The 17,438-nt window shown below is 35.6% G+C and overlaps 1 protein-coding gene across 1 annotated transcript; it reads right to left on the bottom strand.

The window, feature by feature from the left end:
- Positions 1-9,524: 9,524 nt before the first annotated feature.
- On the bottom strand, positions 9,525-11,305 carry LOC150038243 (uncharacterized). Its single transcript, XM_090312506.1, has 5 exons — positions 10,750-11,305; positions 10,618-10,683; positions 10,313-10,512; positions 9,982-10,034; positions 9,525-9,888 (listed from the first exon to the last, which is right to left on the bottom strand). Exons 1-5 carry the CDS (start codon positions 11,303-11,305, stop codon positions 9,525-9,527), a joined length of 1,239 nt encoding a protein of 412 aa, XP_090168632.1.
- Between the last annotated feature and the right edge of the window lie 6,133 nt (positions 11,306-17,438).

The following is a 17,438-nucleotide window of genomic DNA, read 5'->3' as shown; positions in this document are numbered from 1 at the left end:
TGTAGTGTTGAAAGCTTCAGCCCAGAACTGAAGAGGCAGAACTTTGGCATATAACATAATACAAGCAATCTCTTGAAGGACTCTATTTTTATGCTCAACCACACCATTTGGTTAGGAAGTAATAGGGCCTGAAAACTCATGATGTATTCCTTCCAAGAAACAAAATTTAACAAACTGCATATTTTCAAATTCTTTATCATGGACACTACAGATGCGAATAATCTTCAAGTCTTTTTCTCTCTGAAGTTGAATACACAAAGTTTGACACACAGAAAAGTGTCAGACTTTTCTCTAACAAATCGAACCCAAGTGTACCTTGAGAAGTCAACCACACACATAAGAACGTAGCGTTTCCCACCAAGACTTACAAATTACATTGGACCCTTGAGATCGTGCAAAAGCACTAATACTCTATTAGTAGTAATTTGAGATACCTGTTTGTGAGAGGCTTTAATCTACTTTCTAGATTGACAGTTCCCACAAATGACTCCATGAACATCATTGTTGGGGTTGATGCCCTAAACTCTCGTAAGGTCCTATTGTTTGTAAATACCTATATGAACAAACATTTTTGATGTAATAATATGAGATATTTTCTTCACTATTGTCTATGAAATATGAGATATTTTAGTTGCATTTACCACAAATCAATAAACAAAGATCCTTGGTTGTCATTGTAACTTAAGCATGTATGTGGAGACATACAAGTGGTTCATGCATTAAGTGATAACCTAAATGGCCTATAGTATATGGATAAAGGAGGGAAACCTTATCCTGGTGACACTACGGATACGACCCACTTTGTAGATGTTACAAGTGTTGTAAAGTACTACAGATGGTTTGATCTTGATTATTCATGTGGAGACATGCGATCAGGGATGTCCTATACAAACGAGTCTGTATAAGACTGGACCATTAAGACATATCAAGATAAATAATCCCGATACGCTCCTTAGATTTATTTAAAGCCCTCAAGGTAGAGTCGTGAAAACACCAGTTTCTTCCATATTTAGAACTTGAGAAATCTCGGCAACGTGACTTCCTATCTTCTTTTTATAAAGCAACTCGACTTCGATTCTTGAATAATCCACATCACTTCTGCTTCTATTGTAACAAAAGATTCCCTTTTTATGCGCTTTTTTGGAACTGCCATTCAAAAATTATAATTGATTATTCATTGCTATAGTTGGATGTGAAAGACATCTATTGTTCAAAACGAATTGTTCTTTGTTTAGTCTCATTATATAACGTCGTTCATGACAGAGAATTTCATTTCACTAGGATGACCATAGGTAACATGACCTTAATCCTGAGTGAGTTGGGAACTTCTGCCTATGAGGGCGGTCATTTGATTTGCATGGGTGCGAGTGACCAGATTGTCGACTCAAACCTACCACTTTGGGGATTCGTCTGATTGGGGAGTTAGAAACTCAGCTACACAAGATGGAATTCACTCCTTCTCCGAAGCAGGGGTAAGTAGATAGATTACTCCCTTAAGGGTTGATTCTGGGGCTTGAATGATGTGGCGCCACACACTTTCTCATTGCCTGAGAGGTGTCCACTCATAGTAGGACTATGATGTATAGTTCATTAGAGGAATAAGTGGTACTTAAGAAGTTAGATGTAACTACAGGGGAAAAACGGTAAATTGGCCCAATTGTACTTACTAGCGATCTGTGAAGGGTTATCATACTGTTGATTGGTTATATCTGATGGACACAGAAATATATCTGTGGTGAAAAGAGTGCAACTATTGGTCTTTAATGGAGTGTCAGGTAGTTAACGGATGGTGGATCTCGTGATTAAAAAGTTTAGTCAGCTATTCACGTACCTTTGGAGCTTCAAGCTATAGGTCCATAAGATCCCCTTAGTAGCTCAATGGATTCAAGTTGAGAATCAGTCTTTGGGTCAGTTTGAAATGTTCAAATTGACAAGAGGGAGTTTGATTATATATGATATGATTAAACTAATTCAATTATATGTGATATAATTGATATGATGTACGAGATACATTAATTGGAGGATTTATGCTTGAATCATGTTTTAAAAGAGTGTCAAAATTTGATGGAGATAGACCTAAGATCACGGTTCTAATGAGATTAGAAACCTAAGGTTTAATCTTTTAATCAGTTTAATAGGATTAAATTGACTAATAAAAGATTAAATATGTACCAAATTTATCTATAAGGGATCTTTTGTCTAAGGTGATTTCTGTCTAGGCTGGGGTACTTAAGCTGACGAAAACGGAACACCCCTACCTGGGAACCTACCTGGAAAGGTGAATTAGATAGATTTGATGCATGCATGCAAATTTGATGATAGTCTGTTAAAGAGTTTAATGGGACTTGATTCGAACTTGTTTAATTATCAAAGATAAGAGTTGTTTTTTAGCAAATTAAACTCACTTAGATAAAATTAGTAGCCGAATGATCTAAGTTAATGAATCCCTAGGTAGAACATTTAGTGGGAGGTTCTTGGGGTATATGATACTTCACTTAAACCTCTTCACGTTTCTCCTTTCATGTTCACACCGTGAGATATATCCTTGGCTTCGAGGCACCTTGGGAGTGTCCCCCTAAAGGATGGTGTTTGGATAGGTCATACCAAGGTGAATGGAAAGAATGTTCATAGTAAGTGAGATTGGGACGTGTGACAACATATCCCACGATCTCTCTCATTAGGTTGGATAATGTTTCTATGCATCGCCTCGAGGCACCCTAGGAGTGTCCCCTAAAGGATGACAGTTTTGCACGACTCTTTATCTGATCTTCTATATAGGATAAGGTCGCTTTAGTCTCTTATCCTAATCTGTTTTTTTCCTACGGTGGGCGCGTTAGGGTGAAACTCTAAGGTCGAAAATGAGGGGTTACACTAACGCGGAATTGTTAAAGGTTAATAGTTCTTGACCGAAAAATGGTGACAGTTAGAGTCAATTACTAGAGTTGTTTTTGTCTAATGGTTAAAAATGTCTCATTCCAATGAAGGGGCATCTAATCACCCCATTAGTGACTTTTGTCTTTCTTCGTTGGGGCATCTTTGTGAAATAGATGTCTTTTCGCTTAGGGTACATGAGAACTATTTTGCTAAAACTAAAATTGGTGTTAAAAGTGGTAATGCATAGACTCATTAAGTTTGTTCATGTTTTTCAGCAACGTTAAAAATAGCTACAGCAACATTAGATCTTTTAAGTGTCGATAAGTTAACTAGCGAGAATTACGCTAGTTGGAAACACATGATAACTACAATGCTAATCATTGATGACCTGAGGTTCGTCCTTACGGAGGAGTGTCCTCCTATTCTGACTCAGAATGCCACTCAAAATGTTTGGGAGACTTATGAGGGATGGGCACGGGCAAACGAGAAGGCCCGAGCTTACATCTTGGCCAGTCTAAACGATGTTTTAGCCAAGAAGCATGAGCCTATGGTCTCGGCACATGAGCTCATGGAGTCCCTACGGGAAATATTCGGATAACCAACTGGACAGCTCAAGCACGAAGCTCTGAAATGAATCTTCAATCCAAAATGGAAGAGGGTACATCTATTCGAGAACATGTTCTAAACATGATGGTCCATTTCAATGTGGCGGAGATGAATGGGTCACGCATCGATGAGGGCAGTTAGGTTAGCATCATTCTACACTTGTTGCCAGATAGCTTCCTATACTTTGTCAACAATGTTGTGTTGAACAAAGTTGACTATACCCTTACAACTCTCCTCAACGAGTTGAAGACATTTCAATCCTTGCTGAAAAGTAAGGAGAAGAAGGAAAGTGAGGCAAATGTTGCTTCATCTTCAAAGAAGTTCCACCGGGCTTCGACCTCAGGATCAAAGTATGCACCTTCTACTTCTAACATTTCCAAGAGGAAGAAGAAGAAGGGTGGTAAGGGGAAAGGGAAGGGGAAGGCACTTGCTAACCCGCAACCTGTCGCTCAGCAGGGAAGGCAATTGGCGCCGATTGATAAAGAAGAATGTTTCCATTGCAACCAGGATGGACACTGAAAATGAAAGGAGAAGGTTAAGACCAAGGCAAAACAAGGTAAATATGATTTACTAGTTTTGGAAACTTGTTTAGTGGAAAATGATGATTCTGCTTGGATTATTGACTCTGGGGCCACTAATCATGTTTATTCTTCTTTTCAGGAGATTAGATCCTGGCAATAGCTTGAGGCTAGTGAAATGACGATGCGAGTAGGCACCAAGCACGTCGTTTCAACTATGGCAGTAGGAACATTGTAGTTGACTTTACATAAGAAATTTATCTTTTTGAATGATGTCTATGTTGTTCCCGAGTTAAAGCGAAACTTAATTTCTGTAAAGTGTCTGATTGAATGTAAATATACTCTTCACTTTTCAGTGAATAAAGTGTTTATTCTAAAAGATGTTGTTGAGATTTGTTCAGCAAAACTGGAAAACAATTTGTATGCGCTAAGGTCGTTAGCAACAAATTCTCTCCATAACATAGAGATGTTTAAAACTATCGTAACTCAAAATAAACGACTTAAGGTTTCTCCTAAGAAAAATACCCAACTTTGGCACCTTCGATTAGGACACATCAATCTCAATAGGATTAAGTGGTTGGTGAAGAATGGAATTCTAAGCGAGTTAGAGGAAAATTCTTTACATGTGTGCGTGTCATGCCTTGAAGGCAAGATGACTAAAAGGTCTTTTCCTGGAAAAGGATATCGAGCCAAAGAGCCTCTAGAGTTAGTGCATTCTGACTTTTGTGGTCCGATGAATGTGCAAGTCAGGGGAGGCTATGAGTATTTCATCACTTTTACTGATGATTACTCCCGATATGGGTATGTTTATTTGATGCAACAAAAGTCCGAACCCTTTGAAAAGTTCAAAGAGTTCAAGGCTGAAGTTGAAAACGTATTGGATATATGGATTAAAACACTTCGATCAGATCGGGGTGGAGAGTTTTTGGATTCTGAGTTCCAGAACTATATGATAGAACATGGAATTGTTTTCTAAGTCTCAACATTGGGTACACCTCAGCAGAATGGTATATTGGAGAGGAGAAACATAACTTTGTTGGACATGGTTCGGTCGATGATGCATTAAGCTTTCTTACCAGACTCGTTTTAGGGTTTTGCAAAGGAGACTGCAGCTTATATCCTCAACAGTGTTCCTTCTAAGAGTGTTGCCAGAACACCTTCTGAGTTCTGGAATGGGCATAAAGCTAGTTTGCATCACTTCTGCGTATAGGGTTGCCCAACACATGTGCTTGAGGCCAATCCAAAGAAACTGGAACCACGTTCGAGGCTCTGCCTATTTGTAGGCTACCCTAAAAGTACACGTGGGGGTTACTTTTATAATCCTAAGGAAAACAAAGTGTTTATGTCAACGAATGCTACCTTCCTAGAGGATGATCATATGAAGAAGGACAATCCACGTGGTAAGATCGTGTTACGTGGGTTTTCCAATGAAACTACTGAAGCTTCAACAAGAGTTGTTGAAGGGCCTGCTCCATCAACAAGAGTTGTTGATGGAAGTTCATCTGGTAGTTCAGAACCACCTCAAGAGTTAAGGGAACCTCGACGTAGTGGGAGGATTGTGAACCCACCTGTTCGCTATATGGGTTTCACTTAAATCCTGGCTTTGGTAGTCGATGGTGAAGTTGAGGATCCGTTGTCTTATCAGAAGGCAATGGAGGATGTTGACCGGGATGAATGGGTCAAAGCCATGGATCTCGAGATGGAGTCTATGTACTTCAACTCAGTATGGGATCTTGTAGATCAACCTGATGGGGTAAAACCTATAGCATGTAAATTGATCTACAAGACGAAACGAGGTGCTGATGGGAAGGTGCAAACCTTCAAGGCTAGACTTGTGGCAAAGGGTTATACCCAGGTGGAGGGAGTTGACTATGAGGAGACTTTCTCGCCTGCTGCCATGTTGAAGTCTATTTACACCCTCTTATCAATTGCCTCATATTATGACTATGAGATATGGTAAATGGATGTTAAGACTGCCTTTCGGAATGGTAATCTTGAGAAGACCATTTATATGGTACAACCTGAGGGATTCATAGCCCAAGGTCAAGAGCAAAAAGTTTACAAACTGAATCAGTCCATTTATGGACTGAAATAGGCGTCTCGATCTTAGAACATTAGGCTTGATATTGCGATGAAATCGTACGGCTTTGACCAAAACGTTGATGAGCCTTGTGTCTACAAGAAAATCATCAACAGTTTAGTAGTTTTTCTAGTATTATATGTAGACGATATCATACTCATTGGGAAGGATGTAGATTTACTGACATCAGTTAAGAACTGGCTGGCGACCTAATTCCAAATGAAAGATTTGGGAGAGGCTCAGTTTGTTCTTGGTATTCAGATCTTTTGGATCAAAATAATAAAGTACTAACGGTATCACAGGCATCATACATTGACAAGTCGTTGCTCAAGTACTCGATGTAGAACTCTAAAGAGGCCTACTGCATTTTCGGCATGGAGTTACATTGTCTAAGGAATAGTGTCCTAAGACACCTCAAGAGGTTGAGGAGATGAGACGGGTCTCCTATGCATCTGCCATTGGTAGTTTGATGTATGCGATGTTGTGCACTAGACCAGACATCTACTACGCTGTGGGGATAGTCAGTAGATATCAGTCTAACCCAGGACATAGTCACTGGACCGCCATCAAGAACATCCTCAAGTATCTTCGGAGAACAAGGGAATACATGCTCATGTATGGATCTAAGGATTTGATCCTTACTGAATACACGGACTCTGACTTTCAGACTGATAAGGATTCTTAGATATCTACTTCAGGCTCAGTGTTCACTCTTAATGGAAAAGTTGTAGTATGGCGAAGCACTAAGCAGGGGTGCATCGCTGACTCCACAATGGAGGCTGAGTATGTAGCGGCTTGTGAAGTTGCTAAGGAAGCTGTTTGGCTCAGGAAGTTCCTGATTGATTTGAAAGTTGTTCCAGACTTATCTAGGTCCATCACCCTTAATTGTGATAATAGTGGTGCTGTGGTGAACTCTAAGGATCCTAGGAGTCACAAGCGCGACAAACATATAGAGCATAAGTATTATCTCATCCATGAGATAGTGCATCGAGGAGAGTGATAGTTACGAAGATCACTTCGGAGCACAACATTGAGAACCCGTTTACGAAGGCTCTCATGGCTAGGTTCACCTTCAGAGCATGGGTCTACAGAAGCATGGGTCTATAGGACCGCCCACGACTGGACTAGGGCAAGTGGGAGTTTTTTGTACTGGGCCTTAGTGCTCTAGTTTATTGTTTTGCACTTGTTGTTATCTTGTACACCCACTTGCTTTAGGACAAGTGGGAGATTATTGGAGTTGATGCCCTAAACTCTCGTAGGATTCTGTAGTTTGTAAACACCTATATGAACAAATGCTTGTGATGTAATAATACGAGATATTTTCTTCATTGTTGTCTATGAAATATGAGATATTTTAGTTGTATTTACCACAAACCAATAAACTAAGATCCCTGGTTGTCGTTGTAACTTAAGCATATATGTGGAGACATACAAGTGGATCATGCCTTAAGTGATAACCTAAATGGTCTGTAGTATATGAATAAAGGAGGAAAACTTTATCCTGGTGACACTACAGATACGACCCGCTTTGTAGATGTTACAAGTGTTGTAAAGTGCTACAGATAGTCAGATCTTGATCATTCATGTGGAGACATGCGAGCGAGGGTGTCCTATACAAAGGAGTTTGTATAAGATTGGACGACGGAGTGTTTAGTCTCGTTATATAACGCGTTCATGACAGAGACTTTCATTTCACTAGGATGACCATAGGTAACATGACCTTAATCTTGAATGAGTTAGGAACTCCTACCTATGAGGGTGATCCTTTGATTTGCATGGGTGTGAGTGGCCAGATTACTGACTCAAACCTACCACTTTGGAGATTCATCTGATTGGGGAGCTAGGAACTCAGCTACACAAGATGGAATTCACTTCTTCCCCAAAGCAGGGGTAAGTAGATAGATTGCTTCCATAAGGGCTTATTCCAAGGCTTGAATCATGTGGCACCACACATCTTCTCATGGCCCGAGAGGTGTCCACTCATAGTAGGACTATGATGTATGGTTCATTAGAGAAATCAGTGGTGCTTAAGGAGTTAGATGTAACTATAGGGGCAAAACGATAAATTGGCCCAACTGTGCTTACAAACGATCTGTGATAGGTTATCATACTGTTGATTGGTTATATCCGATGGACACAGAAATATATCTGTGGTGAGAAGAGTGCAGCTGTCGGTCTTTAATGGAGTGCTCGACAGTTAACAGATGGTGGATCTCGTGATTAAAGAGTTTAGTCAACTATTCACGTACTGTTGGAGCTTCAAGCTACAGGTCCATAAGGTCCCCTTGGTAGCTCAATGAATTCAAGTTGAGAATCAGTTTTTGGGTCAGATTGAAATGTTCAAATTGACAAGGGAGATTTTAATTATATATGATATGATTAAACTGGTTCAATTATATGTGATATAATTGATATGATGTATGACATACATTAATTGGAGGATTTTGATATAAATATGATTTATATTGAGTAAAGGAGAAAAGGATTATGGTTTAAATCTTACATATGATGTGATATTGAAACTATAGGTTAAAATATAATATGATAAGTTAGTTATTATATTTATTTATAATTAAAACAATTATATGATAATTGTGGGTGGTTTCTCCTTTAATCGTGCGTGAAAGTGGGAGGTTATGTTCAGTTATCATAACTAAAAGATAAAATGAAAAAGGTTTTCATTTTTAAAATAATCGCTTCATTAAGTGCTTTTACTAATTGTTTAGCTTACGAGAGACCAACGATAGCCTTCAAGTGATTTTCTAAATGATTATGTACTAGCGCATTTTAGTAGACGATCGTGTAAAGCGCGCACTAAACAATCGTGTGCCAAGTGCCTTTTACTAAACAATCTAGCGTGATTTATTAAACAATTGTGTAAACGATCATGAGTGTTTATCTAAACGATCGTGTACCTATTGAGTTTTACTAAACGATTAAACACCTCAGTCTATGCAATAGACAATATAATTCTCCCACTTGCTTGGTCGTTTAGTTTGGTCGTTGCCTTCCTCAATTCTTCTACCAAATCCAATAGAGCCCACACCTCCTGGATTCTCACTTTGAGAATACCAAGGTTGCCAAGTGGTGGTGTCTAAGAGGTTACTTGTTCGTAGAGAAGATTGTTCGTGATCTAAACGACAACGAGAGGTTGCTGTTTTAGTCTTCACGAGAGCGAGAGATCAAGAGAAGAATAGTTCTTCAAAGGTTTGTCTGTCATTTCTTTTGTATTTAATTTGGAAAACATGCTGTAATTTTTTAGAAGATGCATAACAGTTTTATATGTTTGTGAATGCCTTTAATTTTGTTACAATGGACTTGGAAAGATCTTTCTTCCACTCAAGGTTCTCTTCGATAAGAGTTCCTTCAGAAAAGAGAGTAAACCAACTATAGAATTCTTTGTTAAAGCTTTTTGAATAGATCTAATACTGACATGACCAAGACATTTATGCCACAAAAGTTTCATTTTGTTTAGAAATGTTGCAAACAACATTAGTAACATTAGGAGACCAAAGATAGTAGTTGTTAGAGGAGCGTATACCTATCAAGAAAAGAGCTTTGATATCATTTGTAACAAGACATTTATCTTTAGTGAAGTTAATGTTCTGTCCTTGATCACATAACTTACTTCTGCTGATAAGGTTATTAGTGAGCCCTTCAATCAACATTACATCTTCTAGTGGTGAGAGACGGAGGTATTCCAGTTTCCCTTTTCCAATGATTTTTCTTGTTGCACCATCGCCAAAAGTCACTTGGCTAGATCTCACAAATTTTAAATTTGTCACAAAAGACTTCTCATCAGTCATATGCCTAGAACATCCACGGTCAAAGTACCAATCATCTTTTGTGGACTATCTAAACGATGTAAGTACCATATTGCATCGAACTCCTGCTTTTACATGCCACTCTTGTTTCAGCATAGGAGCAAATGGCTTTTCAACATTACTTTTGCTGACCTGTGTAGAAGATACCCAAGATAAATTGTTATTAAAACCATGCCATTTAAAACAATAACATCTAAGGTGACATTTTTTACCACAGTGATGACATATTTATACCCTCTTGGCATGTTTTCAAACTTCGGGGTGGATGTCGGAGCAAATTTTGAGGACATATGTGCTAACATTGGCTTCTAATCACATCCACTAGTAATCTTTTGTTTCCCCTTAGAAATAGACTGATTATCAACGCTTCTCTTTGTTTCAGAGTTTCCAAGATTTTTTAAACCACCAACTTTATTCTCTTGAAGTAAGATCTTATTAAGATCATTTGTTCTTGAGTTCAACATCTTTATGCACTTATAGAAAAATTTCAGCTCAGTCTTGACTTGATTCAGCTCATGTTTAAGTTCAGAGACAGTGGTCATCAATGTATGATTATCAGAAAGAAGCGACTCAATTCTTTCTTTATGAATATCCACGACTTTTACATCCTCTAAGCATTGTTAGTGAAAAGTATGATAAGAAGTTTCAATAGATTCACGGGAATCTTCATCTTCTTCAATACTACCGTCCTTACACAACTTTTATTGATTTCTACCCTTATGAATGTCCTCGAAAATGTTACTAACAAAGGCTCTGACATCTTCTTCAGATTCATCGATATCTTCAGAGTATTTAGCAGACAAAGTTAACACATAACTCTTATTCTATCATTTGAGGTAATCTGAACCATTCAAACTGATAATGACCATATCCTTCACATTCCCTGCATCAGAAGAATTTTCTTTTATTTTGATCGATATTGCTTGAATTATCAACATTCTTCTTCCGTTCTGAGATTTGTATTGATTTGAATATGTGTTTCTATTTTCTTTAACATGTTGAGGCACATAATTCCCATATTTATTTTTAAAGTTCTTTATAACCTTGTTAAACTGTTCATATAGCAAAGATATTGAGTCTGCTAGAGATTCTTCTGATTCTACAATTTTACCTTTATCATTTACAAAGGATTGTAAGGAAATACCTTCGTTTTTCTTGACACGTTTCCTATCAAAATTCATCTCAAAAGTAGGTAGAGATCTCATGAGTTCTTCAAATTTCATGTTGGTAATATCTCGAGTTTCTTCTATGGCAGTTACTTTCATATCAAATCTCTTAGGCAAAGATCTAAAAACTTTTCTAACCAGTTTCTCTTTTGAGATCTTCTCACTTAAGGGAAAGGATTCATTCGAAATGTCAAGTAAGCAAACATTAAATTCAAGAATTATTTCATCTTCAAGCATTTTTAAACTTTCAAAATTAGTGGTCAGCAACTAAAGTCTAGACATCTTGACTCTTCATGTTCCCTCACAAGCAATAGCCAAAATGTCCCAAGCTTCTTTGGCAGAGGCACGTGTGTTAATCAGACGAAAGATATTTCAGTCCACATCATTAAAGATAGCATTAAAGGCACGTGAATTCCCTATGAATGCTTTGTTCTCAGTATCAGTCCATTCGACTTCAAACTTAGGAGCGTTCAAACATTAGGAACAATAATCTAAGGAGGAGTCCATATAGTTATCACTACTTTCCAAATTGTATGATCAATAGACTTCGTAAAGGTAGTCATTTGAGCTTTCCAGTATGAATAGCCACCATCTTTGATCTCGTCCATGATCGAGGCACCTGAGATAAAAGTCACCTGTCCTGATACCAATTGAAAAGGTGTTAGGTGACTCTTCACTTAAACACAGATGTTAACAAAAAAGCACAGACAAGCACTGTACCAACCAAATACCAACAACAAAAGATCAAGTAAAGATACAAAGAAGTTAAACCCAATTCGGTGAACATTCACCTAAATCTGGGGGTAATGTGCCCAAGAAAGATAATCCACTAATATTAAAGAGAAACAATTACAACGTAGTACTTATCTGAAATACATCGATTACTACAGCGACTCACATAGAGCCCAACTCACGTATCACCTAGGCTCCTACTAAATGTGAGACTCCTTTTCAAAAGAACTTAGGCTCCCCTAAGTATGATAATATTAGTTTTGAACACTTCGACTTCTGACAATATGTGAGATTCCACTCCAACTATATTATCTTCCCTCATACTCAGTGAACTCCTTTCCCTGACGAATCTTAGGTACTCTCTAAGATGGAGAACTCCTTGAAAATGAAGTCTTAGGCTCCTGCTAAAACCGAGAATCACTTCTCTATAGCAATGCCTTAGGCTCCCCTTAAGATTGAGAATTCCTTCTTAAGATTTAGAGAAACACTCATGATCGACAATGGCAAAAGCTTCATAATCTCATGGATTGACACCCTTGTGTTTTCGGCACAAACACAATACAACGACATAAATATTCTTCAAAATGACCAACCCTAAAATTGAACAAAACACAATATATATATATATATATATATATATATATATATATAGATAGATAGATAGTTACAGGTACCTTTGAGAATATTTTTTTGTAAAGAATAAATCAACTCTGTAAGGAAAAATACAGCAGATAACGAAATCTGAAAAATCCTGCTAACAGATTAGGAAGAAAGCTTTTGCAGAATCTATTGCCTTTCACGTTACAGATGTCACTGAAAGAGTCATAATATATTGTGGGACATGTTGTAGAAACATGTTGTTCAAGTTTTACATGTAATAAATAAGTCAATCATACTGCAATAACAAATACCCTAAACAGTTTTGAAAATGCGTGAATCACACTTGAGTCCCTTTTTTGTCAATCCTAAAATCATGTCCTCATCAAGTTCTTTAATCGCAGTAATTAATTCAACAACTTAATTAATTGCACTAGTTAATCAAACCTATTTACATATTCATCGTGACTTAACATCATCTTCTCAGAGGATATTTTGGCATAAAACTTGGTCTTAATTTGAAAATTATCCAAATTTATACTAAGAATTTCCAATCTTCGAATTTTGATTTGAATTTTCAAATCTTTTATTATATTATTTCTTTCCTAAACCGACTTTTGATATTTATCATCTCCTTTTTATTAATGCAACCAAATCATACGGTTTTTAAATTATTTTTATTATTATATTTAATATAATTTTGTTTTAAACATGAAATATATAGATACATCTTGTTCTAGATCAGTTATTCTCATTTTTAAAATTGGGGTTATCATTATATTTATTATAATTTCGTTTTAAACAATAAAATATATGATTTAGTTCATAACTTTTTATCTTTATCAACAAAATCAACCTCATATTTGAATAAATTAAACTAAGACAACTATTATCAACTCTCAATTATTTGCCATTAGCTCTTAATCTCTCCCTTTGCTATAGCTATTCAACGATTGAGGATTTTTTTCAATGGTAGGTGGAACGAAAATAATCACTATCATGACTTTGAGATTATTGAAAATGTTGTTCTGTAACCACATTTTTTAGTCATTTCATTGATTTAATTCAATCTAAGTTTTTTTCAACTTCTAAATATAGTATTCCTCGTTTAACCATGTACCATGTTGGTTACAACAATTCTAAGGTTATTAGTGAAGGGATCAAATCCCACAGCAGAGGCGTATTATTGCTTTTATTTTGATTTTGGGAAGACAAAAATTACAGAAAATTAAAGAAAAATTACATAACATCGCATGTTGTAGATAATATAGGTTAAGCATGAAAAAAAGAAAGAACTAACATACCTTCATAGAAACCATAACAATTCCTCTTTTACATCAACAAATTCTCCTCCAATGTAAGGATGCTTCCAAGGGGTCTTCCCTGCTATTCTCTAGCAAGATGCTGATTTGTTGGAACCTTATTTTGAAAGTGAAAGGATTTTTTCAGGTGAATTTTTCTCTGTGGGAATTATGAGAGAGAGATAGCTGAGAGGGAGAGAGTAAAATTGTAGAAAATTCCTTTAATTTCCTTAAAATACTGTTGGGATTTATGTCCTAAATCTCATAATCTATAATTTTTTGTAAACAAATTATTAATAAATAAAGTATTATTTATTTTCAAATAAGTATTATTTATTGCATAACAAAAAATCCAATAAAAAAAGATACAAAGTTATTTAATGTAACCTGAACAGTATGTGGTTGACATACAAGTGGATTATGTTTAAGTAATAACCTAAAAGATCTATAGTATGTGGAAAAGGTTGGGTGCCTTATCCTGTTCACACTTGTAAGTATTAGAAGCGTTGTAAGTTTTACAAACAATTTGATCCAAATCATTCATGTCAAGTCATGTAAGTTGAGGTATCCTATACAATGAGTTTGTATAAGACCAGACTACAAAATATATAATATCTCTTTGTAACATTGTTTACCAAAGAGATTAATATTTCAAAGATAACTATATAACTCGATCTTCATCCTGAGTGAGTTATGAATTCCTGCCTATGAGGGTTGTTCTTTGATTTGTATGGGTGAGAGTGGTCTTAGTTGCAGACTCAATATACCTTCCATTTTGGGGACAATACCGAGTGAAGAGCTGGAAATATAACTTCACGAGATGAAATTCACTTCTTCACGACTTAAGGGTAAGTAGAAAGATTGTTTCCTTAAGTACTGACGTCGCAACTTGAACGATGAGACTTCACTTTCTCACTAGCCTAAGAAGGACTTGGTTTATGGTAGAATCATAAACAAATTGTTAGTTAGAGGATTGGTGGTATTGAAGGAGAAAGAGGAAATTATAGGGGTAAAACGATATTTAATCTATACGAATAACTTGTGAATAATTGACTTACATAAATGGCTAAATCAATGAACACATAAATATATTACAGTTCGTAAGAGTATAACTATGGTTATTTAGTGGAGTGTCCCATAATTAATTATGTTAATTAATTTAATTAAAGAGTTTAATTAATTAATCTTCTATCGCTGGAACTTATAACTGTAGGTCTATTAGGTCCCTCTGCTAGCTCACAAATGGATTAAATGAGGATTTTAAAGTTGGACAATTTTGAAATGCTCAAATTAATTTTTAAGGGTATTTATGTTTATTGTATAAGATGCAATTAATATAACGTATATAGATATATTATAATATAAACTTAATTGTGAATAAGATTCAAATTAAACTGTATAATATGAGAGTATTAATATTTGAATAAGATCCAAATATTAATTCAATATGAATTAGATTCATATTAAAACTATAGGTTAAGAGAAATTTCATACATTAGAATATGATTTATAAGTACCTTAATCTAAATATATGATATTTAATTGGATTTAATTAATTTAAATTAAATTAGTTAAATCACTTGTAGGAGAGTGGTTAGTAGGGTGAGGGGAGTTACAACTCCCCTTATGTATTAAAATGGTAGAAGAGTCTACACTTGCGTGGTGATTGACCTTTTTTTCCCAACTCTTTCAACCTCACATACACTCTATTACTCTCAAAATCACAGAGAAAAGTTCTCTACAAAAAGATTTATTTTTCTTTGACTTCCAAAAAGGATCCAACCATCATCCTTATCCAAAGAAAATAGCAGAGAAGATCTTTGGTCATGTTCAAGATTGTAGTGTTGTTTTAGAAGACCAGGAGAAGACCTTGAAGACTTAGATCTACAAAGGTATAAACTTTCTTCCCTTTTCTAATGTAGAAAAACATGCTTAATTTGTTCTTCTTACTCTCTTCTGTATTAATTCCTACAACAAAATTGGTGCAAAAGCAATCACACGTTTCCACATAGGAATTTGATTCTTTCAAATACAACATGATATATTTTAAAGAGAGTAGGAATTGTAACTTCCTCTTCTACACTCCCCCACACCCCTTCATTATGGGGAGTGTTTTCAATTTAATTTAATTTAAAATAATAAAATAAAATAATTAATTAATTATTAATTTAAATAATTAAATATCTAATATTTAATTAAAATTTTGAATTATATTCAAATGTACATTTCTCTCATAATCTATAGATTCAATGTAAATCTCATTCATATCAATTTAGTATTTAAATCATATCCAAATAAATTAAATCTCTCATATTATATATTTTAATTCAAATTTAACTATATATTATAATGTATCTAATGGTTACTTTGTATCATATACAATCTACATATATTTCTTAAAATTAATTTGAACATTTCCAATTGTTTTTTCATAACATTAGGTCCATGTTAGTCCATTATGGGTCAGAAGGAGGACCTTATGGACCTACAAATTATAAGGTCCAATGATTCGAGATTAATTAATTAAAAATTAAACTCTTTAATTAATTAACCGACATTCATTAACTATGGGATAAATCACTATAGATCTATAGTTGCACTCTTATGCACTGTAGAACATGTTGCGTCCATAGATATAACCATTACATTTCAATTGATCCCTCACAAGTTGTTTGTAACTACGACTGGGTCAAATGTTCATTTTAACGGCTATAATTATCTCTGCATCCTTAAGTACCACTGATCTTCTAATGAACAATTTGTTTATGGTCCAAACATAAACAAAGTCTCTCTCGGTCCAATGAGAGGGTGGGCCCCGTCGTTCAAGCCCCAAGATCAACACTTACAGGAACTACTCATCTACTTATCCTAATACGAGAAGGAGTGAATTCTATCTTGTGAAGTTATGTTCTCAGTGTTGGGATTTATGTCCTAAAGCCTCGTAATTTATTAGTTGAATAATTTAATTATCAATTATGCCATATTAAATTCTATTAACTATAAGGTTATTATATGTAGTCTTGAACATTATGTAGTTGACATACAAGGTGGATCATATTTAAGAAATAACCTAAAGAGCTATTGTATATGGATAAGATTGGGTGCTTTATTTTGGTGACACTATGGATACGACTCACCTTTTAATAGTTATAAATGGTTAGATCTAGACCATTCATGTGAAGACATGTGAGTGAAGACCATACCACCAAAAAATTTAACTTCTCTTTGTAAATCCATTAATTAATGAGATTAATATTTTATAGGATAATTATGTGCAACTTGATCTTAATCCTAATTGATTTATGAACTTCTATCTGTGAGGTTAGTCCTTTAGTTTTGCATGGGTGAGAGTGACCCAAGTTCCTGACTTAATAAGCCTACCATTTTGGGGATTTGACTAAATGAGGAGTTGGAAACATAACTTCACAAGATGGAATTCACTCCTTCCCGCATAGGGTAAGTAGATAAGTAGTTCTCTTAAGTGTTGATTTCAGGTATTGAACAAGGGGCACAACCCTTTCACTGGCTCGAGAGGAACTTAGTTTATAGTTGGACCATAAACAAATTGTTCACTAGAGGAATTAGTGGTACTTAAGGAAAAAAAGGTAATTACAGGGGTAAAATGAATATTTGACCAAGTTGTAATTATGACCAACTAGTGAAGGATCAGCTTGTTTATTTGATTGTATATATGGACACAACTTGTCCTACAATGCATAAACGTTCAACTATGGGTCTAT

The sequence above is a fragment of the Benincasa hispida genome, chromosome 1, assembly GCF_027475165.1.
Source record: "Benincasa hispida cultivar pf3 chromosome 1, pf3_genome.v1.1, whole genome shotgun sequence".
Lineage (NCBI taxonomy): Eukaryota > Viridiplantae > Streptophyta > Magnoliopsida > Cucurbitales > Cucurbitaceae > Benincasa > Benincasa hispida.
This window is presented reverse-complemented; position numbering and strand designations above follow the sequence as displayed.

Bases quoted from the DNA above. Each gene is read 5' to 3' on its own strand.
- LOC150038243 (XM_090312506.1), bottom strand. From the start codon at position 11,305: ATGCTTGAAGATGAAATAATTCTTGAATTTAATGTTTGCTTACTTGAC. The intron at 10,035-10,312 runs GTTGGTGGTTTA...TCTTCTACACAG, and splicing joins TCTTACTTCAAGAGAATAAA to GTCAGCAAAAGTAATGTTGA. The intron at 9,889-9,981 runs GCATGTAAAAGC...TGGATGTTCTAG, and splicing joins CCTATGCTGAAACAAGAGTG to GCATATGACTGATGAGAAGT.